Below are 26,558 nucleotides of genomic sequence, written 5' to 3' on the forward strand. Positions count from 1 at the left end.
ATTACTGGACTCATAGAGCACTTACTGAAATGCTGATGTCACATTGAGTAGCTAGTACAGCAGGATGCCGAAGTGACTGATCCTTACCTATGTGTTATTGGACATTTGTATTTATGACTTAGATTAAGGCATAGAGGGCCTGCCTAGACAACGTGCAGCTGACATGAAGTTGAGGGGGATAGCTAACCCACTGATTGAAAGAGTCAAGATCCCAAATTATTTTAACAGGTGAGAATGATGGATAAAATCTAATAGTGTGGACCAGTGTAAAGTCCTACACTTTGCTTCAAACACAACTGCAGAAATTGAGTATGGGGAAGTGTAACTAGAGAACAACGCGTGTGAAAAGATCTGGGGGCTTTACTAGACTGCAGGCTCAATATGAGTAAATATTGTGATAAGGCAGCCAAAAAAAAGCAAATGTAAACACAGGTAGCAGAGAGCGAGGACTTTCAGGCCAGGAATCCTAGATACAAAGCCCAAAGGAAGCAAAGGAGGCCAAGAAACAGAGAAGAGGAAGCAGTGCATTCCAAGGCATCCCAGGGATGGAGGGAGCCTCTGTAAATGCAAGGAGGCAGGAGTGGCAGGTCACTTGGGCTAGAACACAGTGGGTGAAGTGCCTAAAGGAGCTGTGGCTTGGACTGCTAGCAGGTGAAGTCCAATAGAATAATAGTTCACTGCTATTCAAATTATTAGTTGTATGGCACCTTTGGCTTAAGTGACCCTGTGAAGCAGGCAATCCAAGAATTATCTCCTTTACAAGAGGTGACTGAGGAGAAATTAAATGACTTGTCTACAGTCATGCATCTCTTCTCTTCTCACCAGTCTGCAATCTGGACTCTTCCATAAATTTCTTTTTATGTGTTGTCTTCCCGAATTAGAATGTAAGCTTCTTGAGGGCAGGGACTGTCTTTCTTTTTGCTTATATTTGTATTCCCAGAGCTTAGTACAGTACTTGGCACATAGGGAGCAATCAATAAATATTTAGACCGACTGTCCATTAAGTTTTGGAGCTATGATGCAAACACTGGTCTTTCGACCTCAAGTCCATTACTCTTTCCACTGTTTTTTTGCTGACGACAGCAGGGGGTGTGTGTGGGTGAAGGTGTGGGGGGCGGGGGAGGGGGGGGAGGCTTGATAAAAGTTCATGTTACTGTGGCAAATGCATTTTCTTTTGTAGGCTTGGAGAGCAGCTGGATCCTAGCTTCCACTTGGAGATGGAGGACCACTGGAAAATTGGAAACTGCTTCGGGTGGGGAGTGGGGCTGCTTTAATGAGCAAAGTGGTTTCTTGCTTCCAAGGAAATGGGATGAGAATGGAAGTCTCCTAAAAGCCCCACCCCCAAATCCTACTCTTTGCTCCAAGGACCCTCTCAAAAACCTATTTTGGAAATGGGGAAATCGAGGCATAAGTGGTTTTAATGCTATTAGTAAGCTCTTTGAAGGCAGGGACTGTGATATCTCTTGTGAAATCCCTCGTGTGATGCCATAAGCGTCGAACTCGGCACACCGTAAGTGCTTCATAAGTGTTTGTGGAATTGAGCTGGATTGTCCAGCCCCACCTAGTGGGCTAGGGGCTGGGGCTCGGTTCGGGAAGGAAACCCTGGCGTCCTGGGCCCCTCGGACGCACACACCTCCTTGGGGCGGGGAGGGGGCGGTGCGTGGCGCGGGGCCAACAGTCTCAGCTTGGGGAGAGAGGGGAGGGTCCGGGAGAAGGAGCGGGCATAAGAGGCTCTGGGCTGCCGCAGCCCAAGCTCACACCTGCAGCCGGGCGCTCTGTCCTCGTCCAGTCCCAGCCATGCCGTGGTTCTTGCTGGCCGCGCTGCTGGCCGCGCTGCTTCTGCTGCTGCTCCTGTCCCGCCGGCGAATGCGGTGAGTGGGCCGACCCAAAGACGTCTATAGCTTCATTCCCTGAGCCCTGTCCCAACCGCTTTCCTCCCGCCACCCTCGCTCCTCCCGCGAGGTTCCTGCTCTGCACCAGGGAGCCCGGGACCTCGGGACACCAAGTCTGGTGTGGGATACCCAGGCACCGAAGCCAAAATTGTCCCCTAGAGGAAGATGCTTAGAGTTCCCTGAACGGGGAGGTTCAGCCTTTTACGGTGAGGGGGGTAGTGACTAGGATCATGGCCCTCGGAGACCCTGCATCCCTAGGAAAGGGGACGCATGAGCCCCAAGGAAAGCAGACCATGGCTGGAGAACCCCGATCCCCATGCCAGCAGCCTTTAGGGAGACTCCTGGCCTTAAGTCTGGTGAAGTGGAGAGGGCCCCGGATGGGAGTGGGGAACACTTAACCTCAAATTCTGTTTTCTTAGTATCTGGGTGACTTTGGTCATTGGAGAGAACTTTGTAGGAAGGACTCGAGTTCCCTCATCTGTAATGTAAGGGGGCCAGGGGAAGAAGGGGGGAGCCAAATGGTCTCCAAGGTCCCTTTGCTGTTCTGTCAGTCAAGGATTCCTGGGGAGTTACAAATGCTTGGGGAGCTCTAAATAGAAAGAAAATATGAGACTCCATCTCTTGGTGTCCCAGGCAGAGAAAAGCATCTTCAGATAGGTCAGGAATGGATAGGCATTTCAGGGGCTACCAGGCATGGCAGAGCAGGCACCTACTGGGTCTGGGACACTAGGCCTCGGAAAACTGTAATACAGAGAACAACAGACCAGGAGTCAGGAGATCTAGGTTCTATGCCTGATTCTGTCACTTAGGTTCTCTGGGCAGGTCCCTTACCTTCTCTAGGCCTCAGTTTCTTCATTTATAGAATGAGAGGGCTGACCCAAATGCTCTCTAAGGCTATCTCTATCTCTGACAGTCTGTGTTCTAAGGCCCCTTCCAGGTTTGACCTCCGTGTGTTCTACTTCTTGTGGTCCCCCCAACTATAACAATCTGTATTCCCATCTGTTAAAAAAAATGAGGAGTTTGGACTAAATTACTTCTACGGTTCCTTCCAGCTCTAAATGTACTCTCCTATGATCTCTGAAAGAGATTAAGTTGAACCTGTAACTTTCCTATGTGTTCTCTTATCATACTTGGGTTCAGCAATTCAACAAGTTTTTTATTCCAGATTTTCAAAGGTGCCTGCTGGGTTGGCCCAAACCTGTCCAGGGTTGTGTCAGGGACCCAGATCTCTTTTAAAAGACGCAACACAGTACACCTCCTGTGCTCTCCTGAACACCTCCATCACCTATGGGGCAGTCACACCCTGTCGTTACCCACGTTCCCACTAATGAACAAGTTAGCCCTTGTTATCTGTTGGTAGACTGTTCAATGGTACACTGTAAACTCCTCCTGCAACCCAACTCAGGAGCCCTTTCCACTGTTATTTGGGAGAGTATAAACAATGGGTGGGGAACCTGCACCCTCGAGGCCACATGTGGCCCTCTAGGCCTCAAGTGCATCCCTTTGACTGAATCCACACTTCACAGGTGAGGGCCTAGAGGGCCACATGTGGCCTCAAGGCTGCAGATTTCCCACCCCCTATCTGATATTAGCCTATGGGAAACAGAACTGAGAAGGTATACTAGTGACAAGTTTTATTTCTATTTGGTTTGAAACATATTTTCCTGTTTTGAGTTATGTATATCTTTAGTGTCCTTAGCATGGGAAATTGAGAGTTAATTGTGTATGTCTGGATCTTTTCCTTTAAAACTCCTGTTCTGATAATAATAACTCACATTTCAGTAATATAGTATAGCTCACGGTCATGGGAAGTAGGCAGTGCCAGTATGATAAACATCATTTTACAGATAAGGAAATTGAGGCCTAAGTTACTTGCCCAGAAGTCTTTGGACTCTCAGTCCTCTGTGTTTCAGCTGAATAGATTCAGATTGTCAGTGAGTCTTAAAAGCAGGCAGTTCCTTGGTTTTTGTTTTCCTATCCCACAATACAGGAAGCAGTGTGGCCTAGTGGATAAAGTTCTGGACCTGGGCTCTGGGGTTTAAATCCTACCACAGGCACTTACTAGCTGTGTGACCTAGGACAAGTCACCAAACCTCCCTGACCCTCAGTTTTAATATTTTGTAAAGTAGATTAATAATAGTACCTACTTCATAGGGTTTCTGCTTTAAGGTTCCAGTGAGAGTATGTATGGAAAGCATTCTTCGAATTTTAGTTATAAATGTGAGTTATTATTCTTCACAGAACCTGCTCTGCCCATCTTTATGTTCTTGCCAGGGTGGAGGGTGGGGGGTGGGCGGGGGTACATAGGGAGGAATATGACACAGAAAATCCCTCCCTTTACTGAGTTCATAGTCAAGTGGGGAGATTCAAGATAAACAGGCACGATGCTGACAATTCTGGGCCAAGCTGTCTGACACTGATGTTAAGTGGAGCACTCAGAGCCGGGAGTAATCTCTAGGGTTGGGGGAAATCCGGGAAGGCTTCCTGGTGGTGGTGGGATTGAACTGAGCCCTGAGTCAAGATGAGTAAGCAAACGTTAAAAGAGAGAGGACATTCTAGGTTGGAGAGTGCAATAGATAGTGTTACCGGAGTCACAAGAGTGGTACGTTGAGGGGACTATACCCTAAAAACCACTAAAAGCAGGAGGTTCACATGAGGGAGTGTTGGGGAAAGCATTTTTTAATAGTTCAGAGATTTTATTCTAACAGTTTGAATTACAGTGCTTGTTTGATGAAATGAAAACAGAAAACAAGTACACAAAACAGTCAATTACTAATTGTATATTTAAAGCAGTAAGAGTTTCCACAACACCAAATAAACTAGTTCTGAGTTTTTCCCAAGATAAAGTTTAACAGCTCTAGCTTCTGTAGTTTATAAAAATACAAAAGAAAAAAACAGGAAAGATTTTTTTTCAGATGGCAAATCTGACCCCTTTAGTAACAAGGGGTAATAGAGGACATTTCATTCACATGCAGATGGGGGGATTATTCCAAAATGGGACCAAATACTTCTAGAATGGAATGACTCTCCAAGCTCTCATCCTCAATTTATTTTCTTTCAAAACCTAGACACCATAGAGAAATGCCTGGTGTTTTTGACTGTGTTTTTGAAATATCTCCAGCCAAACTTTGGGGCTAATGTAGGCCATGCTTGCTGTGGAGAGGTTTTAAACAGAAACACCACACACTTGACCAAAATTAAAAGGCTGGTTTTTTGTTGTCCAAATATGTCAGAAAGCTCTTCTCGATGTTTATAACCAGCCATCCTTGTGTTCTTCCTAAGAATTATTCAAGAGTGATGGAGAACTAATCACAGCTTGACCTGAACTGCAGAGGGGGGAAAGTCTAGTTATAAATGGTTTATGATTGAAGATCTAATGCTCTCAATGTGCAACCTGCTCTGAACCACAGCCTCAAAGCTTTTTTCACTAATAAGCAGAAGCTTTCTGTCATTGCTGTCAACCACAGAAATCAATCCTTGTGTATTCTAGAAGTCATGGTCTCATAGGGTTTGGACCTTGTCCTGGCCACCTACATCCCACACCCGTAAAGCTAATATTTTTGAATTCTGTAGTTTCTATGTTGAATCTTATAGTGTGAATAGTATTTACTATTTCACCCAGCTTCAGTTTGTACAAAATAGTTGTCTTTCTTGCAGCATCCAGACCAACCATTGGAATCCACATTTCTTTTTTTGCCAGAGAGCCCTTCAAAGGGGTTAGCAAATATATTCCCCGTGGTCCAAGTGTGATATGTTGAACATTGGCAAAAGAAACCTCTCCCTCTCCTGAGCCTTGGGCTTCCCATCTCCTCACTGTGGAAAGCATTTTGGACCAGACTTGGGAGACCTGAGTTTGAATCCTGGCTCTGCTACTGACTTGCTCTGTGACCTTGGGCAAGTCAATTCATTTGTTTGGGCCTCAGTTTCCTTTTCTGTAAGTTGAGAGAAGCTGGACTGGAAGATCTATAAGGGCCCTTTTAAGTCTAGCAGATGGGAGAGGGAAGTGGGTGAGGCGAAGTTGAGGACAATTCTCTTTTTTTGACTCTTTTTTCCCCCTCCTTGGGGAGCAGAGATTATCTTCCCGTGTCTGGGGATTTGCTTATTGATTCCCAAGGCAAGTAAGGGAAAGTGACAGGCCAGCCACAGACCACAGGCCCTAAAATAGATTTGGCTTTCACCACTTGCCACACCCAGGCCTGGAAACTGAGTTCACTGCCCAGATGTGTCAGAGGCCTGGGCTGGAGCTCTCAAGATGGCAGGGGGTGGGGGCCCCTTCCTCCCAAGGTTCCAGCTTAGGCTAACAGCTTGGATTTACCCACTGCTGGCAACACTTCCTGCCTTTGTCAATAAGTAAGCCCTGGAGTTTGGGTTGCATTTTCCACATTTTTTTAGAAATAGGAAATAGTCTCAGTTAGAAATAATACCTTGTTTTCCACTAGAGGCTTCCAGCTCTCCTAAGGGCCAACCCATGCCAAGGAAGAAGTTAACACTATAAGTTCCAACCAGATGGAATGATATTAAAGCCCCTTTCTGAGTTGTGTTGAGTGGGGGGATAAACAAGAGACACTTTCACCCGCCATTGGATGAGCCCTCAGACAAACTATAAAAGAACTGTTGTCTTCCAGCCCTGGCTTTGCCTGTAGCTTGTTGTGTGGCCTTCAGCAAATTATTTCCCTTCTTTGGGCCTCAGTTTCCTCATATGTAAAATTGAGAGTTTGAACTTGTTGTTCAGTACTTTTTTAGTTGTGTCTAACTCTTTATGACCCCATTTGGGGTTTTCTTGGCAAAGATCCTGAAATGGTTTGCCATTTCTTTCTCTAGCTCATTTTACAGATAAGGAAACTGAAGCAAACAGGGTTAAGTGACTTGTCCAGGGTTACACAGCTAGTACGTGTCTGAGGCCAGATTTGAACTCAGGAAGATGAGTCTTTCTGATTCCAGACCCAGCCCTCTATCCACAGTGCCATATAGAAGCTAGTTTGGACTAGGTGGTCTCTAAGTCATCTTCTCTGTTCTGAGATCAATTACATTTTATGTTCTAAGTTCCCTTTCAGCACAGTTATATTATGGTCTATATCCTAAGGCATTCCCAGCTTATGGTTCCATGAAAACATGGTTTTCAGAAGCCAGGTATAGGGTGAGCAGCTCCAACAGTTCAGAGCAGTAGGTCTTTTCCCCTCTCTGAGCCTCAATTTCCCCATTGGAAAATGAGGGAATTAGACTGGTGATCTTCAAGTTCTGTTTGAGCCCTAACATTATGTATTCTGTGTTCTAAGCTCCATTCCTGCTCAGACATTCTGTGTTCCATGTCCTAAAGACATTTCCAACTCTAGAATTTGGGGTATTTTTCCTCTTTTCTTTATAAAGGTTTCACTGATATGTTTTTTTAATACTAAAGAGAATCTTTTTAAAAAAATAACAAACAGAAACAATAAAGTAAAACCAAACAACTGTGTGCCTACCACGTCTCTACGAAGAGGAGAGAGATGGATTTCATTGTTAGGCCTTTGGAAACAAGAATGGTCATGGGATCATTGCAACTAATGAGATTCCTGATGTATTTCATTCCGCATCTTCATTTATGTCATTGTGGATGTTATTTTCCTGTTCCACTTTCTTTGCTTTGTATTTATTAGTTCTTAGACACCTGTACTGCTTATACTCATCATTTCTTTTGTGACACTTCAATAGATCTGTGATGTCATGGATGCTTCCCTTCAGTGACACAGATCGCTGTGTGCCCACCCTGTGCGATTGTCATCCATATCCTCCTGTAAATCCTCCCCTTAATTTACTAGGGGACTTCCTCTCATTCTTTTGACATTGTGTAAATTCCAGTAGAATAAATGGACTCTTCATTGGGTTATTCTTCATTCTTGCCAAATGACTGGCCCACGTCTTTTTCCAGGCACATACCTCTTTAATGACATCCTTTGCTGTTGTCTCTCTGATATCTTTTCTCCTAAGCAATCCTTCATTGGTGATGTGTTACAGCCAGCTTACTCCTGCCATGCACCTCCCTATTGCCCTTCGGGTGACCTTCAGCTTAAATTCTTCAGAGATTATGGTATTTCATGACTAGCAGCAATACAACATTGGAAGAATATTTATATTTTTAAAAGGATGGGCCTTTGTTTCAGGGAGAAGCTTGGAGGGGGGGAGACGATCATTAAAAGTGTTGCTTAATTTCTCAACTGCAATCCAATGTGGGACAGAGGGAAGAGCCCTGACTATGGAATCAGAGGGCCTGGGACCAAATTCTACCTCCTGTATTTATTAATAGGGTGACCTCTAGTAATTAATTTCATATCCTTGGGCCTCAGTTTTCCCTGATGGATAGTGAGGGGTTTGGGATTGATGGCTTCTGAGGTTTCATCTACCTCCAAGATACTGAGATCAAATCCACTCTTCTTTTCCTGTTCAACCCTGTGCCCGGCTCGTTGTCTTTTTGAAGCATTTGTCCGTGCATGTCCTGAAGGACCAAGTCTTTGGACTGCACATTCACTGCCATTTAGGTCTGGGCCCTAGGTTTTCTTTGTCCACTTGGTTTTTCCTCATGCAGAAGACACATAGCACAACAGTATTCCATTTATGCCTGTAGCACAATTTGTCCCACCACTTCCCAATTGATAGACATTCATTTTGTTTCCAGTTTCATATTTTTTGCTCTAAAATCCCTTTCAACTCTACGTTTTAGGTTCTAAGGGCCTTCTCAGGGGCAATACTTTACATTTTATCTTCTAAGGTCTCTCCCAGCCCTGACATTCTATGTTCCATCTTCTAAGGTCTCTCACAGCCCTGACATTCTACATTCCATCTTCTAAGGTCTTTCTCAGCCCTGACATTCTGTGTCCTGTGTTTTAAAGTGCCTTCTAGCGTCATCCTATGTCATGAATGTTCTGTGATTCTCAGAGGTAAATGGAGTGATTCACATTCTGGTCTTGGTTGAATCTCAGTTATAGAACTTGTCAGTCTTGCTCCAAAGCATCTTCCCTGGTTCCCGTTAGTCATCACCGAATTGCTGTACCCATCTTAGACAACTGGAAGCTTGTGAATGAAGGCAGAGCATGCTCCGTTCCTTTCCTGACTCTCCACTTCAAGCCTGCCAGTATCTGTACCATCTCCTGGCACAAGAGTCTATGGAGACTCAAACTTGGGCTTTAATCCTGTCTTTGTAGTTTTGGGATGGGCCAGGGTGTGAGGAACAGGGAGCAGAAAGATGATTGCTGCCTCACCATGTCCACACCTCCCCTGCTGGGGCAGCTCTACTTTGGGGTTCACTCTGCTATGGTGTACATTATATGTGGTTTGTACCTACCATCCCCCCTCCCTACTAATGAAAGTTAGTCGAGTTCTATCCATCCTTCAAGGCTAAGCTCAAATTCTGATTTCTCTGGGTAGTCTTTTCTGACTTCTCCCAATTCACATCTCTTTTTTTAAACTCTGATCTCTTGGGGCTCTTAGGCTAGAGATGATGAACCTGATTTCATTGGTATAGGGAACTCCTAGATGAGGAAACTCTCTCCACCAATACAGGCTGTGAGACCTCTGCAGAGGTGTCTTAGAGAGCTGCCTAGAAAATGGAAAGGTTAAATGATTTGCTCAGGGTTAGACAGTAATTATAATTGACAGAATTGACAGTAGCAGGACTTGAACCCAGCCCTTCTTAGCTTTGAGGCTAGTTCTCTATCCTCTACTCCATGCTGCTTTTATGACAACACTCACAGACACATATGATTCACCAATTCATAGAATGGTGAATTGAAAGTAGGTACGTGCTGGGGCCAGCTCACACAGGTTTCCAAGTGCTGATTGTTAAATTTTCAGTGTGAGCATTCGTGGGAATTGGCAGATGCTGCAAATCAGGAATTGATTTATTGTTTTGTTGATTGTGATGGATGTTGAGAGTGATGGAGAAAATGTTAATGATGCAGGTTAAAGTTAAAAGTGTGTTGTGTGTTTATTTTTTTCTAGAGAGCCAGTTGTTAAACATTTACTAGCACCCTCCTGGTTGGAGGAAACTATATCATCAACTCTAACAGCTGGTCTTGTGACCTTGAAGGCATATAGTATCATACAGGCTAGGCTAGGCTAGGCTAGGAAAGGGTAGGATAGGATAGGATTGGATAGGGTAGGATAGGATAGGATAGGATAGGATTGGATAGGATAGGATAGGATAGGATAGGATAGGATAGAATAAGATGGGATAGGATAGGATAGGATAGGATTGGATAGGATAGGATAGGATAGGACTGGATAGGGTAGGATAGGATAGGATAGGATAGGACTGGATAGGATAGGATAGGATAGGATAGGATAGGATAGGATAGGACTGGATAGGATAGGATAGGATAGGATTGGATAGGATAGGATAGGACAGGATAGGACTGGATAGGATAGGATAGGATAGGATAGGATAGGATAGGATAGGATAGGATAGGACAGGATAGGACTGGATAGGATAGGATAGGATAGGATAGGATTGGATAGGACAGGATAGGACTGGATAGGATAGGATAGGACAGGATAGGATAGGATAGGATAGGATAGGACTGGATAGGATAGGATAGGGTAGGATAGGATTGGATAGACTAGGATAGGATTGGATAGGATTGGATAGACTAGGATAGCATAGCATGGCATAGCATAGCATAGTATATAGTATAGCAGGTCCTTCCTGCTTCCAGTCTACTCTCTTCAGTACATCCTTCACGCTGATGATACCTGAGCAGTCTTTCCAATGCAGAGCTATGGTTATGCTCCTCCTGTGCTCAAAAATCTTCACTGGCTCCCCAGTGCCTATTGAATAGAATATAAACTGACTCTGATATTCGAGGTCCTTCACAATCTGCTTCTAACCTACCTGTCTAGCATTATTTTGTACTTCTCCCCCTCACTTACTGCATCCCTTGTTCACATCCTGCTGGCCTCCATCCTGTTGCAAACACCATCTCCCATGCTTGAGATAGACTTTTCTCCCCACATCTCTGTCTGTTGAAGTTCCTTCTTTCAAGATCCATAACAGTCGGTATGCCACCTCCTTCATGAAACCCTCTCTGCTGCTGACTCCCTTCCAGGCGAAAAGAATTTCTTTCCTATCACATTTCTCCTAGTATTTTGTCTGGATTTCTTTGCCTTCATCACAATCAACTTCATATCATGTTTATTTATGTGCATGTCAAGCAGAGCCATTGGAAAAACAGCAAGGATGAGCATCTAATTCACAAGAAGAATTCATTAAAATAGGAAGCTACTGTCCTTGCCCCAGCAATCACACAGTAGGTATTCCCATGTCAGAGAAATCCTGCCTCCCACCCCCCACCCCCCACCCCCGCCTAGGGAAGGTGGTTTCCTTATTGGTGCCTTGGGGTCATAACCCCTTTCTGCTAAATTTAGGGCACTGTTTTGATTGGCTTGCTCTGTTTGCATTCTGGCTCTAATGGCTTATCCCCTTTTCCTCCCCAGGATTCTATTAGGATCATAGGATTCAGACCTTAAAGTCCTACTCTAACCTTGTTATTTTGCAGCTGAGGAAACTAAGACTGGGAAAGGCAAAGTGACTTGTTTAAGGTCACACAGGTAGCAAGTTGTGTGGCTGGGATTTGAGCACACCACTCTACCATGGTGCCTATTTTAGACTATAAGCAAGAACTATGTCGTTTATCATTTTGATGTCTCCAGTGCCTTGCTCTGGTAGGCCCTTAACAAATGTTTGTGGAATTGTCTTGCTGTCTGTCCCCTCCCACTGGGTGCTTATTACATTCTGGGTTTTCCAGGAGACCTGGGGAGCCCCCTCTGGATCCAGGCCTCATTCCCTGGCTGGGCCATGCCTCAGAGTTTGGCAAAGATGCAGCTGTATTCCTCTCCAGGATGGAGAAGAAGCACGGGGACATTTTTACTGTGAGTGTGCCTTTGGGAAGGGTTGGAAGGGGTAGGACTGGGTTTTTTTTCTCTGTAGTTGGGCCCTCCTGCCTGTCATCCTCAGAACTCCTCACTCCTCCTACTGTTTCCTCTGAAGCATGGTGAGTCACAAGACTTGAGGTATTGTCAGCCTCTGCCATGGACTCAGAGTGGCAGGGGCTACGTCACTTCTCTGGCCCTCAGTTTACTCTTTTGTCAGATGGAAATAGTCCCTCTTGTTGGGCTGTTGTGAAGATGGTGGCTACAAAAATGCTTGGTACATTCTAATGTGCTGCACGGTCCTAGGGCATTACTATTATAATTAGCCAGTGTAGTTCACAAGGGCCTTTTCATATGGCCACTCTGGATGTTAATTATTCAGTAACTGGAGAGTCCTCAACCAAGGCCTTTCAAATCAGCATTTTCAAGTGGATATCTTATTTCTACCACAGGGCTTTCATGACCTTTCTTCCATTCTTCTTGCAACCCTTCTTTGTCGCAAGAAAAACCTGTTCAAAGAGGAAGCTACAGATCTTTTTTTCTTTCTTAGCATCATGAAAGCCAAGAAGGGGAGGGAACAAGGAACCTAGGAGGTTCAGAATTGGGTTGGATGCTGGAAGAGAGTAAGCTCTTCATCATAGGAGGTATTCAAGTGAAGACTAGATTCTTTAGAGAGGATTCTTGCCCCTGGTGGCAGTTGAACTAAATGATTTTTCCAAATCTATTTTCCTGTGAGATGTGGAAGAGGTCACTTCATCCCACTCTCACCAAAGCCAAACTGCTGTTCAGAACTCTGCTGCCCTACTCTGTAGGTTCGTATCATCATAGATTTGGAGCTGGAAGGGGCCTTTGAGGTCAAGTCCAACCTCCCCAATTTTACAGATGAGGAAACTGAGGCTCAAAAGTGTTAAATAACTTACCCAGGGTCACACTGCTAGTAAGTATGTGAAGCAGTATTCAAACCAAGGTCTTCCTGATTTGAAGTCCAGTGGGCTATCCACACTGAACTACCCTGTTTCTGTGATACCTCTGCCCCAGGAATTCCCCTCTGAGCTTCACTTGACTTTAGGAGGTCATGGTATAAGCCTTTCTTTCATAGAATCATAGAATGTGAAAGCTGGAAAGGACCTCAAGGTTTTACGTAGTCTCCCTTCCATTTTATTAGTGAGGAAATTAAAGCTAGAGAGGAAGAGTGGGATGCCTAAGATCTCACCATGAGATCAAGCAATCAACAAGCATCTATTAAATGTTTCCCATAGTACCATAGGATTACAAAGACCAAAATGAAATAGACCATGCTTACATTCTATCAGGAGAAATAACATGTGTCAAAATAAATGTATACAAAATAAGTGCGATGTAGTGTTTTGGAGGAGACTGGTAGCTACAGTAATCAAGAAAAGTCTCCTGTAGAAGGTGGGGCTTGAGCCGAGCTTTGGAGGAAACTAGGATTCAAAGATGTGAAAATGAGAAAGAAGTGCATTCCAGCCATGAGAGGCACAGCTAGTGCAAAGGCACTAAGGTGGGAGATGGGGTGTTGAGTGTGAAGAGCATCAAGAAGGCCAGTACGGCTGGAGCGTAGAGTACATGAAGGAAATGATGTATAATAAGGCTATAGGCAGCTAGGTGGTGCAGTGGGTGGAGTGCTGGGCCTGGAGTCAAGAAGACCCATCTTCCTGAGGTCAAATCTGGCCTCAGACACTAGCTGTGTGACCTTGGGCAAGTCACTTAACCCTGTTTGCCTCAGTTTCCTCATCTGTAAAAGGAGCTAGAGAAGTAAATGACAAACCATTTCAGTATCTGCCAAGAAAACCCCAACTGGGGTCACGAAGAGTAGGACACGATTGAAAATAACAGAACAACAACAAAAGGTAGGTTGGGGCTAGGTTGTGAAAGTCTTTAAATGCCAAAGAGATATGTTTTGTCTCTTTGATCCTAGAGTTAATAGGAAGTCACTGGCATTTAGGGGAGTAACATCATCAGACCTGTACATGAAGGTTCTGTGGAAGATGGATGGGAGAGGGGGAGAAACTTGAGCCAGGATGACTAAGTAAGAGGCTTTTGAAATAATCCAGGAGTGGTGATGATGACCTGAATTAAGGTGGTTGGTTGTATGAGGAGAGATAAGGGGACAGATGTGAGGAATGTTGTGGGAGTGAAAACAGCAAGATTTGGCCAATGATTTAGAGATATGGACTTGAGGGAGGGAGAGGGAGGAGTCAAGGGTGACTGAAAGGACATCACACTCTCATCTTTAACAGAAATAGAAACGTCAGGAATTAGAGTCTGTTTGGGGAGAAAGATAATGCGATCGGTTTTGTATACAGTGAGTTTATGATGCCTGTCAGATATCTATTTCAAAATATGAGGTAAGTCTGTATAGGTGTGTGGTTATGTGGATTCTCACTTGAGAGTCATCAGCCTCAAGGTGATAAAATTAAACCCATGGGAGCTGAAGAAGGTACTAAGAATCTAGAGAGAGAATAGAGAAAAGGTCCCAGTATGGAGCCTTAGAGAATATCCGATATAAGGGGATGAAGTTGTATGATGACCGAGAAAAGGTGCCTGATTCAGAAGTGGTCAGAGAGATAGAAGGAGAGCCAAGAGAAAAGAGTGTCACAGAAACCCAGAGAGGAGATTTGTCCTGTGGCAGTCGACAAGTAGCCAAGAGTGTTAAATGCAGGCAAGGGAAAGATTGAGAAAGATGAGGACTGTGAGCAAGGTCCTTGGATTTGGCAATTAAAAGATCATTGGAGAGAGGAATTTCGGTTGAGTGCTGAGGTCAGAATCCAGATTGGAAAGGGTTGATAAGTGAGAGGGAAGAAAGAGGCCTTATGAGGGGACAGCTTTTTCTAGGGGTTTGGTTGTGGAGAGGAGGACAGATACAGGATACTAATTGCCTGAAAAGATGGTAAATTCGAGTGAAGGCTTATTAAGGATGGAAGAGATTTAGACATATTTGTCTATTTATTTAGACATATTTGTAGGCAGCAGAAAAGGAACTAGGAGATAGGAAGAAACTGAAAATGTGAGAGGGAGGGAGACAGGGAGAGAGGGGGAACAGAGAAGGGGAGTGGGAGGGAGGGAGGGGGAGAGAGAGAAAGACAGAGAGACAGAGACAGAGAGACAGAGAGAGACAGACAGAGAGACAGAGAGAGACAGAGAGACAGAGACAGAGAGAGAGAGAGACAGAGAGAGAGAGACAGAGAGAGACACAGAGAGAGAGAGAGAGAGACACACAGAGAGAGAGAGAGACAGACAGACAGAGAGGCAGAGAGAGAGAGAGAAAGAGAGAGAGAGGAAAAGAAGGGAGGGAATAGGATCAAGAGTACATGTAGAAGAGTTGGCCTTGGAAAGACTAGTGTAAAGGGTGGTAGAGTGGGGGATGAGATCTGAAGAGGAGAGAAGAGGGAACTCGCAGTAAGAGTAGCTGGCACATATACAGTGTTTTACCACCATTATCTCATTTTGTCCTTACAACAACCATGAGAGGTAGGTGCTATTATTATCCCCATTTGATAGATGAGGAAATTGAGGCTCACAGAGGTTAAGTGACTTGCCCAGGGTCACAAAGCTAATAAGTATCTGAGGGTGGATCTGGACTCGGGTCTTTCTTACTTCAGTTCCCACACTCTATCCACTTTACCACCTAGCCATCCCTAGAATGGTTTCTATTTTCTTTGCAAATTATTAGTTGAGGTCCTCCCTTGGCTAAGAGTAATATGGGAGACTGAAGGAGAAGAAAGAAGGTCTGGGATAGCTGCTATGGGGAGTGTCCTGAAATGTCCAGTGAGGGCCCAGTCCCCTTCTCCTTCTTTTCCCTGCCTCAGCGTGTCTCACTAAATTGTTGTGCTTGTTCTTTGTTTTTGAAGAGGACCACCGCATCAGGGAAACCGCAAACCACATGATTTGCAGTTGACTTTGATTTGAGTGAGGTGGGGGGCAGGGGGCCTGTGCAAGGTCGCCAGCCTCACTTTCTCCTCCAGAGCCATCTAGGTCCAGTGGCCTGATGTTCACCAGGGTGACTGGAGATGACCCAGGATGCAATGGGAGACTCTGGCCCTCTTAGGCTAAGGCCTTTTTGTGTGTGAGGTAACGCCCATTCGGTGAATAGGCCTCTTTAAGAAGTGAGTCAAGGGATGCCCCCTTTAATTAGAAAAAAAAGAAAAAAAAATCAAGCTGGGAGGGGAAGACCCTCAGGGTTGCTGTTCCAAAGAGAAACAGTTACCATTAACATTCACTATAAGCCAGGAGGGCCCAAAATACAGCCATACTAACAGAGCAGAAGAACTAACCCAGGAGAGGAAGCACAGTATAAAAGGAAGATCACTGAATCTGAAGTCAGAGGAGCTAGGTTTGTAATCTCGGACAAGTCACTGCCCATTTCTAAGTCTTGGTTTCCTCACTTGTAAGATGATGAGGTTGGGCTGCAGGGTCTCCAAGCCTGTCTTCTCACCACAGACCCTGTGCTGCCTTGATCTCTGACTGCACTGACTTCCCCAGGTGCTCGTGGCAGGAAGGTTTATCACAGTCCTCCTGGACCCTCATTCATATGATGCAGTCGTTTGGGAGTCCAGCTCCAAGTTGGACTTCCACAAATATGCCATCTTCCTCATGGAGAAGATTTTTGATGTCCAGCTGGCCAACTATGATCCTGGTTTGGAGAAAGCCAAGATAAAACCGTGAGTGTCTAAGGACTGATCAATTTGGGGTTGGGAAAGGGAGAGAATCCTTTTTTTTAAAGTCTATTCCATATTCAGTGTCTCCTTTGTGTCTTTGTATCCCCAGTAGCAAGCACAATAGATAGTGGCTGAACAATTGATTACCACCCCCCCCAAAAAAAAGTCCTGGACTGAGAGTCAGGAGATCTGGGTTCAAGTCCCCCTGGGCCATTTACTGGCTTTGTGACCGTTATCAAGTCACTCGCCTTTTCTGAACTTCAGTTTCCTTATCTGTAAAATGGGGAGAATAATCCCTATTCTGCCTCCCTCCAAGGGCTATTGTGGGGTATAAATGAGATAATGGATGTAAAAGTGCTTTGAAACTGGAAAGGAGCATGAAGTAGGCCATGATCATTCTTAGGATTGTCATCAGTGGGCTCCGGAGCCAAGTTCAGCTCTGTGATTACCCTCTTCCTCAGGACCCTGCTCCACAAGAACCTGCAAGCCCTCACCGGGGCCATGTTTAACAACCTTTGCAACATCCTTCTGAAGGATGCTGGGGACATGGGCACAGACTGGCAGGAAACAGGGCTGTTCCAGTTCTCCTATGATGTGATGCTCAGGTGAGTTTCTTCCTAATGCATCCCCAACCTTGTAGACAAGGACAACCTGATAACATGGGTAATTGGGAAGGGGAATGGAAGGCAGGGCTTGTGTAGTTATCGAATGAGTGGGTAGATGTAGAAACTTTTTGAAAAGTTGAAGTCACCATATCTATGTAAGGGATGTCGTGGAATCTTAGAGCTAGAAGGGGCTTTGGTAAATCACTTCCTTACCCTCAACTTCAGTTTCCTGTAAAATGAGAGGGTTGGGCTAGATGATCTCTGAGGTCCCTTCCAACTATAAATTCTCTGATTCTCTATAAAATGGTAGAGCTAGAAGGAACCTTAGAGCATAGAATTTCAGAGTTGGAAATAGACCTTAGAGCATAGAACACAGAATTTTAGAGCTGGAAGGGACCTTAAAACTGAAAAATAGAATATCAGATTTGGAAGGGACCCTAGAAGAAAGAGGATAGTGTTAGAGCTGGAAGAGAACCTAGCACAGAAAACAGTGAATTTTAGAGGTCCAAGGGACTTCAGAATATCAAACATAGAATGACAGAGCTGGAAAGGACCTTAGAACCTAGAGTGTTAGGACATGGTGAAATGTTTTATTTCTGATTTGCCAAAGGGCTTCAGAGATGAAGGTTGACCCAGGGTGAAATTTAGTTCATACTAACGATTACATTGCCATGCCAACCAGAGCCGGCTACCTGACGCTGTATGGCACTGAGGGTGATGATCCAGTTAGCCAGGCCCAAGATCGGGCCCACTCTGCTGAGGTTTTCCAGAGTTTCCACCAGCTGGACCAGCTTCTGATGAAGCTTGCCCGTAGCTCTCTGTCAGCAGGTGAGTACTGTGTAAGGTAGGAGACTACTGAGAGTACTCTGTAAGGTAGGGGAGAGAACTGAGCCCCAAGAAGATGGGGAAACAGAGGGGAAATAGCCTTTGTACCCAACTGCAGTCCTGGTTTAGGGCAGAATGCCCACCCTGAGCAGCCTGGGCAAAGAGTCTAGAGCTCTGACTTCATCTGCCTCTTCCCCTGAGGCTACGGCCCCCAGGGCAGAGTCCCCTCAGCTTCCTCCCCAACCATCCCCATGGCCGTGTCAATCTCTTTTTGCCCTCCTTCCACTCCCTGAAAACCCCACATGAAGCCATATGGATGGAGGTGAGAGGCATCTGAGTCGGCATTGGATCCATGGCATTGTGGAGCTGTGAGTTTGGAATGAGACTTCCCTCTTTCCCTCTCTCCTTCCCTGAAGACCTTGCATCCCTGACAACATTCCCTGCTACTGGAAATTCCTTCTCTCAGACATTCCTTCTCTCTGCTGCCTCTTCCAGACTCGTCCTCTGCAGCCATCACTTAGCAGCCTCTCTTGAGATTCCTTCAGCCCATCCATACTGCCCAGTCCAGATCTTTGTCAAAGTCATTTGCTGACCTCCATGTAATTTTCCTTTATTTCTCAAGGAGTTTAGTACTTGGATCATAGTCTTTCTTTGTACCTTAACATACTAACAAATATAGAGGTCATCATGGTCTTCCTCTGTACCTTAACATACTAACAAGTATAGAAGATTAAATATACATGAGGATGGCCCCTAGAATACCTAAGCTTCTCAGGTCATCAGTCTCTAACTTCTACGAGCTTCAGCTTTACTCTCTGAACTCAGCCACCCCTAAGGTAGGTCAGTCATGCCCTTGATCCCACCATCACCCATAACTGTGCTACTCTCCTGATCTATAACTCTGAAATTCTTCTCTCAAATCACAGGCTCCCACCCTTTCATGTCTTTCATATTCTAAGATGCACAAATTTAGAGAATCCACCTCAAATGTTCGTATAGACTATTTGTGCCCCAGCTGTGGTAGAACATTCCAAACTCATATTGGTCTGATCAGCCACAGCTGGACACACTGAAACTTGACTCTAGCATAGTGCTATCATTTTGGTCCTCTTTGAGAATGAAGGACAACAACCATTCTTCATCTTCATCATGACCTCTTCTGGCTTTTCCCTGTTTTCCCAGTCCATCACCATGGCTCTGGCCTCACTTTCTTCCCTTCACAATCTTGATACACTATCCTCTACCCTTGAAACCTCTGTCCCCCTCATCCTATTGCAAGTAATACCTCGCCAAACCCTAGACCTGAGTGTTACTCCAGCCACCTTCCTCCACTCCCACCCACATGCTGCTTTTGTGGGAAAGTCATAACACTGTGCCAACAGGGTCTGCTACAGATTTATGTTAGTTAATCTCAATCGGGCTCTCCTAGTTTCATGGCAGTCCTCTTTGATCTTCCATGGTTGATCTTCTATTGTGCTTTCCACAGTGGCTACTCTAAACCTTCTCTCTGCAAGCTCACTATGCCACCCTTCCACTTTAGTGGAGAACTTGAATTCTTGTTTTACTGAGAAAATAGAGGCCATCATTCATGAGCTTTTTTCCTATCCTGTGTCACAGCTGAAGGTCCTTCTGCACATTCTCCAGTTTCTCCTGCTTTGCTTCAGTTTCTAAGAAGGAGGTAGCCTCATCTTTGCCAAGGCCAACCTCTCCACTTGTGCTTTGAATCCCATCCCCTCCCATCTTCTCTGAGAGCTTTGCCATTAGATCAGTTCCCCTTCTATTTATTTTCTATAGTATATCCTTATCTACTGACTCCTTCTTTGCTACCTACAACTGTGTCCAGGCCTCTCCCATTCTTAAAAAAAATCCTTACTTGACCTTGACAATCCCTCATACTTTCATTCTATGCCTTCACATCCTTTCACAGCCTTATACTCATTGCCTTTATTTCTATATCTACCACTCACTTCTCACCCCTTTGCAATCTGGCTTCTAATCCCACCACTCTACTGAAACTTCCCTCTTCAAGGTTATCAATAATTTAACTGTTAATCTAATGGACTTTTCACAGTTCTCATCCTAATTGACCTCTTGCTCCCAGTGATTCTCTCCTCCCTTGGCTTTTGTCACACAGCTATGCCCTGGCTCTCTTCCTACCTCTTGCTCCCCTTTCTTGGTCTTCTTTGCCAGATTATCATCCACATCTCACCCCTGAAGTATAGTATTCCCCAGGACTCTGTCCTGGACCTTCTTCTCTCTCTACAGTAACTCTCTTGGTTTTTTATCAGCCCCCTTGGGTTCAATTATCATTTCTGTGCAGATGACTCCCAAATCTATGTATCTAGTACCAATTTCTCCTAAAGTTTGGTCTTACCATCTCTACTTTGATGTCCTACAGACATTTCAAACTCAGCATGTCAGAAACACAGCTCATATTTCCCCTGAGATGCATCCATCCCTCAAACTTCCCTCTTTCTGTTAGGTGTCTCAGCCTTCTTGTCACCCACGTTCCCAGTCTTGGAGCCACCCTTGACTCTTCCTTCTCCCTTGACCTCCCTCATAATTATTTGCTAAGACTTGTCCAATCTTCTTCCACAACATTTCCTGTATCTATCCCTTTCTTTCTGCTCACACAGATGTTACTGTGATTCAAGTCTTTATCACTTTATGCCTGGACAATTGCAGTGGCTTCCTAATTGGTATTCTAGCATTGAGTCCCTCCTCCCTGCAGTCCTCTCCCATGCAGTTTCCGAATTAAAATTCCTAAGATGTAGGTCTCACCATATCTATTGCTCCCAAGCTCAAACACTTCAGTGTTTTCCTTTTGTTTAAGATGCAGACTTCTTGGTCTGACATTTCAAGCCCCGCTATGATCTGTCTTCCACCCACCTCCCAGGTTTATTTTGTCCTAGTTCTCTTCATGTTCCCTACATTATAGCCAAACTGGCCCTAATGCTAGTCTCCAGCTCGGCATTAAATCTCTCTTATAGGCAATGTAGCTCCATGCAAACAGGGCAGGACTTAGAATCAGAAAGATCTAACTTCAAATATAACCTCAGATACATACTAGCAGTATGATCCTAGACAAGTCATTTACCCTCTGTCAGCCTCAGTTTCCTTACCTGTCAAATAGGGGTAAGAATAGCATTCACCTCCTAGGATTATTGTAAAGATCAAATGGAATATTTGTAAAGTGCTTTGCCAACCTTAAATCCTAGTTTATTATTATTACCATTATCCCCTGTGCATATACACAGACCATCTCTCATACTTGTCTCCACTTAGAATCCCTGTCTTTTCTCATGGCTCACCTCAGATGCCACCTCTTACAGGAGTCCTTTCCTGATCTTCCCAGGTTTTAATGCTTTTTCCCCTCCAGAAATTTATTTGCAGTCTAGCCAAATTCCTGTATTCAGTACATGATATCCCATCTCCTACCTCTGTGCTTTTGTATGGGCAATCCTTCAAGACTGGAATGCTCTGCCTTCTCCCTTCAGCCTCGTAGATTCCCTAATTTCCTTTAGAGAACAACTTGGGTACCGCTTCCTACAGGAAGCCTTACCAAGTATACCCAGCTGTTACCATTTCTTGCCAGTTATTTTGTATTCATTTTGTCTATATTTTATTTGTGCATATACATATATATCACACGTGTTGTTCCAACCCCCACTCCCAGTAAAACATAAGCTCCTTTAGGGCAGAGACTGTCTCATTTTGGGTCTTTTTTTTTTGCCTTTGTGTCTCCAATGCCTGGCACATGGTTGGGGGTTGATTAGTGTGTGTTGAATCGAATTGAATTATTTATGAGTGTGGTGTATTCTCTTCCTCTGCCTCACTTTTGGACGTGAACCCTTTGAGAGAAGAGATCGTTTCATTTTTGTCCTTGTTTTCTTAGTACTTGCCATAGTGCCTTACACGTAATGGGCACTTAAAGTTTCTTGAATTAAATAGAACCTGGCCTCCACATAGAATAAGGAGGGAATTCCAACCATGATCAGCAGGTGGCGATGTTGGGAAAGGTTTTTCTGGCCATTGAAACACTCACAGAGCAGGCTACGAGCAGGAAAAAGATGATTGCAAAGATGTGCTAGAACTTTCTAGTACCATCTCCCAAGAGCTGATTGCTAAATTATCAGTGTGGGAATTTATGCTTAAGAAATTGATGAAGGCTATAGAGTAGAGTTTGATTTATTGTTTGTTGATTGTCTAGAACTAGATAGTGAGGGAGAAAATGTTAATAATGCAGAATAAAGGACTTGGCATTGTGGAATGTGGTAGACTAAGGCAGGAAATGAACTGGCCCTCCAAAAAAAAACTTAAAACAATGCCTCAAATTGAATTTTAGAGTGACAGAAATAATAAAAGGTCAAGGTAAAGCAGTCATCTAGCTTAAGACAACTTAGGAGAACGTTAGGAAAGACCTGACCTACTGGGGTGGAATGCAGATACTGCTGCATCAACAAACAGGGAGCCTTGGGGGTAGCTGCGTTGGTGTCAGTTGGTGGTTCAAGAACTTTCACCCCATGCACAGTGTGGGAGTCAGAGGACTGACGGGGGAATTCAGGGGCCTTCTGCTGGCACTGGATGGGAGCCCTGGTATGTTAACCCAACCCAGTCCCAGGCTGTGGCTCTGGGTGAAGAGTAGTGAGCATAGCTGGCGAACGTAGTCACAGAGAAGCAGAGTTCCTGCTCTGGGTTCTGAGAGGGAGAGGACTGGTTATGCTCACTTGCAGGAGAGTGCAGTCCCTGATTTTAGTTCCAGGGTAGACTGACACTTGCAGCTGCATGGAGGCCAGTGGTGTATTTTCAGGATATCAGGCTTTTGTAGAGGCAGTATGGGAACTCTAGTCATGGCTCAGGGGTGGAGAAGAGTACTTGGGGTCACTCACAAACCAAGATGCAAGCCAGAAGAGTGGCGACCACACTGGCCTTGGATCACAGCACATTAGAAGAACCAAAAATTCAAAGACCCCCAGATAGAGCTCTGAAAACAACAGTGCAAAAAATCTGAAGCCTGAAACATTATCCTCCAGTCCCAAGGAGTAGAGCCCAACCCTAATGTATAGTAAATAACCAAGAATAGGCCATTAAAAATGAATAAATAACAAAAAAGAACCTGGCCATAGGTAGTTACTATGGTGATAGAGAATCTTTTATCTATCAGGGTTCAAACTCAGAAGAAAACAATGAAGTCAGAACAGCCACTTGTAAAGTTTCAAAGAAAAAATGTAAAATGGTCACAAACCCAAAAAGGAATCATGAGAGAGCTTTAAAAAGACTTTAAAAGTCAAATAAGAGAGGTAGAGGAAAAATTGGAAAAAGAAATAAGAAATTTGAAAAGAAAATCAACCATGTGGGAAAAGAGGTCCAAAAAGTTACTGAAGAAAATAGCCTCTTAAAAATTAGAATTGGGCAAGGGGAAGCTATTGACTTCATAAGACATCAAGAAATAACAAAACCAAATCAGAAGAATGGAAAAATAGGAGAGAACATGAATTATCTCAATGGAAAAACAGCTGACCTAGAGAACAAATTGAGAGATAATATAAGAACTATTGGACTACCTGAAAGTCATTGTAAAAAAAAAGTCTAGACATTATACTTCAAGAAATTGTCAAAGAAAATTGCTCTGATGTTTTAGATCTAGAGGGTAAAATAGGAGTGGAAAAAATGCACTGATTACCACCTGAAAGAGTTCCCAAAATGAAAACTCACAGGAATATTATAGCTAAGTTTCAAAGCTCCCAGGTCAAGGAGAAAATGTTACAAGGAACTAGAGACAATTCAGATATTGTGGTGCTATAGTCAGGATAACACAGAATTTAGTGGTTTCTACATTAAAAATTCTAAGGCATGGGATATGATATTCAGAAGAGCAAAGGAGCTGGGTTTGTAACCCAAAATAACCTACCTAGCAAAGTGGAGTGTAATCCTTCCAGGAAAAAATTGATACTTGATTAATTAAAGGACTTTCAGACACTTGAGGAAAAGATCAGAACTGAAGAGAAAATTTGACTTTCAGATACGAGACTCAGGAGAAACACAAGAAGGTAAGCATGAAAGACTAGATCCCTTAATAAGTTTAAACTGTTTACTATCTTATATGGGAAAATAATATCTGTAACTCTTAAGAATGTTATTATTTAGAGTAGTTAGAAAAAAGTATATATAGTTAGAGGGCTTGGGTTTGAGTTGATTATAATGGGACAATCCCAAAAAAATAAAATTGGGTAGGGAGAGGTAAAAGGGAGCAAATTATGTCATATAAAAAAGGTGTGAACAGAAAAGTTTTTTATATTGGAGGAGAGGATGAGGTGGAGAGCAGGCAGCACAGGAACCTTATTCTCATTGGAACTGAGTTGAAGAGGGAATAACACATACATCTTGTTTTGTTAAAAGTCTTAGTTTATAGAGAAATCAGATAGGATAAGAGAGGGATTCTTAGAAGGTTGTGCAAATAAGGGAGGAAGTGGTCAAGAGTAAAGACTTCTGAGGAGAGATGGAGAGAGAGAAAAAAAGAGAGACAGAGACAGGGAGAAAGACAGAGAGAGACAGAGGAGAGAGAGAGGGGACAGAGAGGAGAGAGAGAGAAGGATAAACAGTGGGGGAAATAGGATGCAGGGAAATACACAACTAGTAATTATAACTTTGAATGTGAATGGAATGAATTCACCCATAAAATGGAAACAGATAGTAAAATGTATCAAAACTCAGAACTCAACAATATATTTTTTACAAGAAACACATTTAAAAATGAAAGATACATAGAGTAAAAATAAAGGGCTGGAGTAGAATTTATTATGCTTCAGCTGATATAAAAAAGCAGTGTCAGCAATTGTGAGCTCAGACAAAATTAAAGCTGAAATAGATTCAATTAAAAGAGATAAGCAGGGAAACTACATTATGTTAAAGTGATAATGAAGCAATGTCAATACTAATCATATATGCATCACATGCTATAGCATCTAAATTTATAAAGGAAAAGGTAAATGAATTATAGGTGAAAATAGATAGCAAAACCATATGGTGGGAGACTTCAATTTTTGCCTCTCAGAACTAGATAAATGCAACCAAAAAAGTAAGAAGTCAAGGAGATGAATAGAATCTTGGACAAGCTAGATATGATAGACTTCTGGAGAGAATTGAATGGGGATAGAAAGGAATATACCTTTTTCTCAGTAGTACATGCCACCCTTACAAAAATTGACCATATATTAGAGAATAAACACCTTATAGTTAAATGCAGAAAACCAGAAATATTAGCTGCATCCTTTTTATATCATAATGCAATAAAATTATATTTACTAAAGGATCATGGAAACACAGATTAAAAATTAATTGGATACTAAATAACACACTTAAGGTGGGTCAAAGTGGGTCAAAGAACAAATCATAGAAGCAAAGAATTTTATGAAAGAGAGTGACAATAATGAGACAACATGCAAAACTTATGGGATATGGAAAAAACAGTAATCAGAGGAAAATCTATATCTTTAAATGCTTACATCAATACAATAAAGAAAAAACAGATCAATGAATTGGTTATGCAATTTTAAAAACTAGAAAAAAGAACAAATTAAAAATCCCCAATTAAACACCAAATTGGAAATTTTGAAAATTAAAGGTGAGATTAATAGAATTGAATGTAAGAAAACCATTTAATTAATAAATAAAACCAGGAGCTAGTTTTATGAAAAAAATTAAAATAGATAAACCAATGGTTAATATGATTTTTAATAAGAGAGAAGAAAATCAAATCACTAGTATCAAAAATGTAAAGGATGAATATAACACTATTGAAGATAAAATTAAAGCAATTATTAAGAGTTATTTTGCCCAATTATATGCCAAAAAAATCATAATCTAAGTGGAATGGAAGAATATATACAAAATTATAGACTGCCCAAATTAACAGAAGAAGAAATAGAATATCTAAATAAATCTATTTTAGAAAAAGAAATTGAACAGGCTATAAATGAGCTTCTAAGAAAAAAGCATCAGGGCCAGATGGATCTACAAGTGAATTGAGCAAACATTTAAAAATCAACTAATTCTAATATTAAATAAATTATTTAGAATAATAGGCAAAAAGGAGCCCCTTCAAACTCCTTTTACGAAGCCAGTATGGTGCTGATACCTAAACAAGAAGAGCAAAAGCAGAAAAAGAAAATTATGTATCAATTTTACTAATGAACATTAATGCAAAAATCCTAAACAAAATACTAACTAAAAGACCACAGCAAAATATCACAAAGATTATACATTCTGATCAAGTGGGATTTGTACCAGGAATACAAAGCTAGAAAAGCTATTAATATAATTAATTATATCAATAACAATACCAACCAAAATCATATGGTTATTTCAATAGATGCAGAAAAAGGTTTTGACAGAACGTTCATTCCTTTTAAAAACACTTGAAAGCATAGGTATAAATGGATTTTTCCTTAAAATGATAAGAAGCATCTACCTAAAATCACCAGTAAGTATTATCAGTATTGGGGATAAGCTAGACACCTTTCCAATGAGATCAGAAGTGAAGCAAAGATGCCCATTATCACCACTATATCTAATATTGTATTAGAACTGCTAGCAATAGCAATAAGAGAAGAAAAAGGAATGGAAGAAATCAGAATGGGTAATGAGGAAATGAAACT

The 26,558-nt window shown here is 43.0% G+C and overlaps 1 protein-coding gene across 1 annotated transcript in view; it reads left to right on the plus strand.

Moving 5' to 3' along the window:
* Positions 1 to 1,702: 1,702 nt before the first annotated feature.
* The window catches only part of PTGIS (prostaglandin I2 synthase), a 58,065-nt gene continuing 33,209 nt past the window's right edge, over positions 1,703 to 26,558 (plus strand). Inside the window, exons 1-5 of the mRNA XM_036752342.1 lie at positions 1,703 to 1,871; positions 11,669 to 11,792; positions 16,296 to 16,474; positions 16,933 to 17,076; positions 17,759 to 17,904. Coding sequence (XP_036608237.1) covers positions 1,798 to 1,871; positions 11,669 to 11,792; positions 16,296 to 16,474; positions 16,933 to 17,076; positions 17,759 to 17,904 — 667 coding nt within the window. The 5' untranslated portion in view covers positions 1,703 to 1,797. The remainder of the gene's footprint in view (positions 1,872 to 11,668; positions 11,793 to 16,295; positions 16,475 to 16,932; positions 17,077 to 17,758; positions 17,905 to 26,558) is intronic.

The sequence above is a fragment of the Trichosurus vulpecula genome, chromosome 3 (genome assembly GCF_011100635.1).
Source record: "Trichosurus vulpecula isolate mTriVul1 chromosome 3, mTriVul1.pri, whole genome shotgun sequence".
NCBI lineage: Eukaryota > Metazoa > Chordata > Mammalia > Diprotodontia > Phalangeridae > Trichosurus > Trichosurus vulpecula.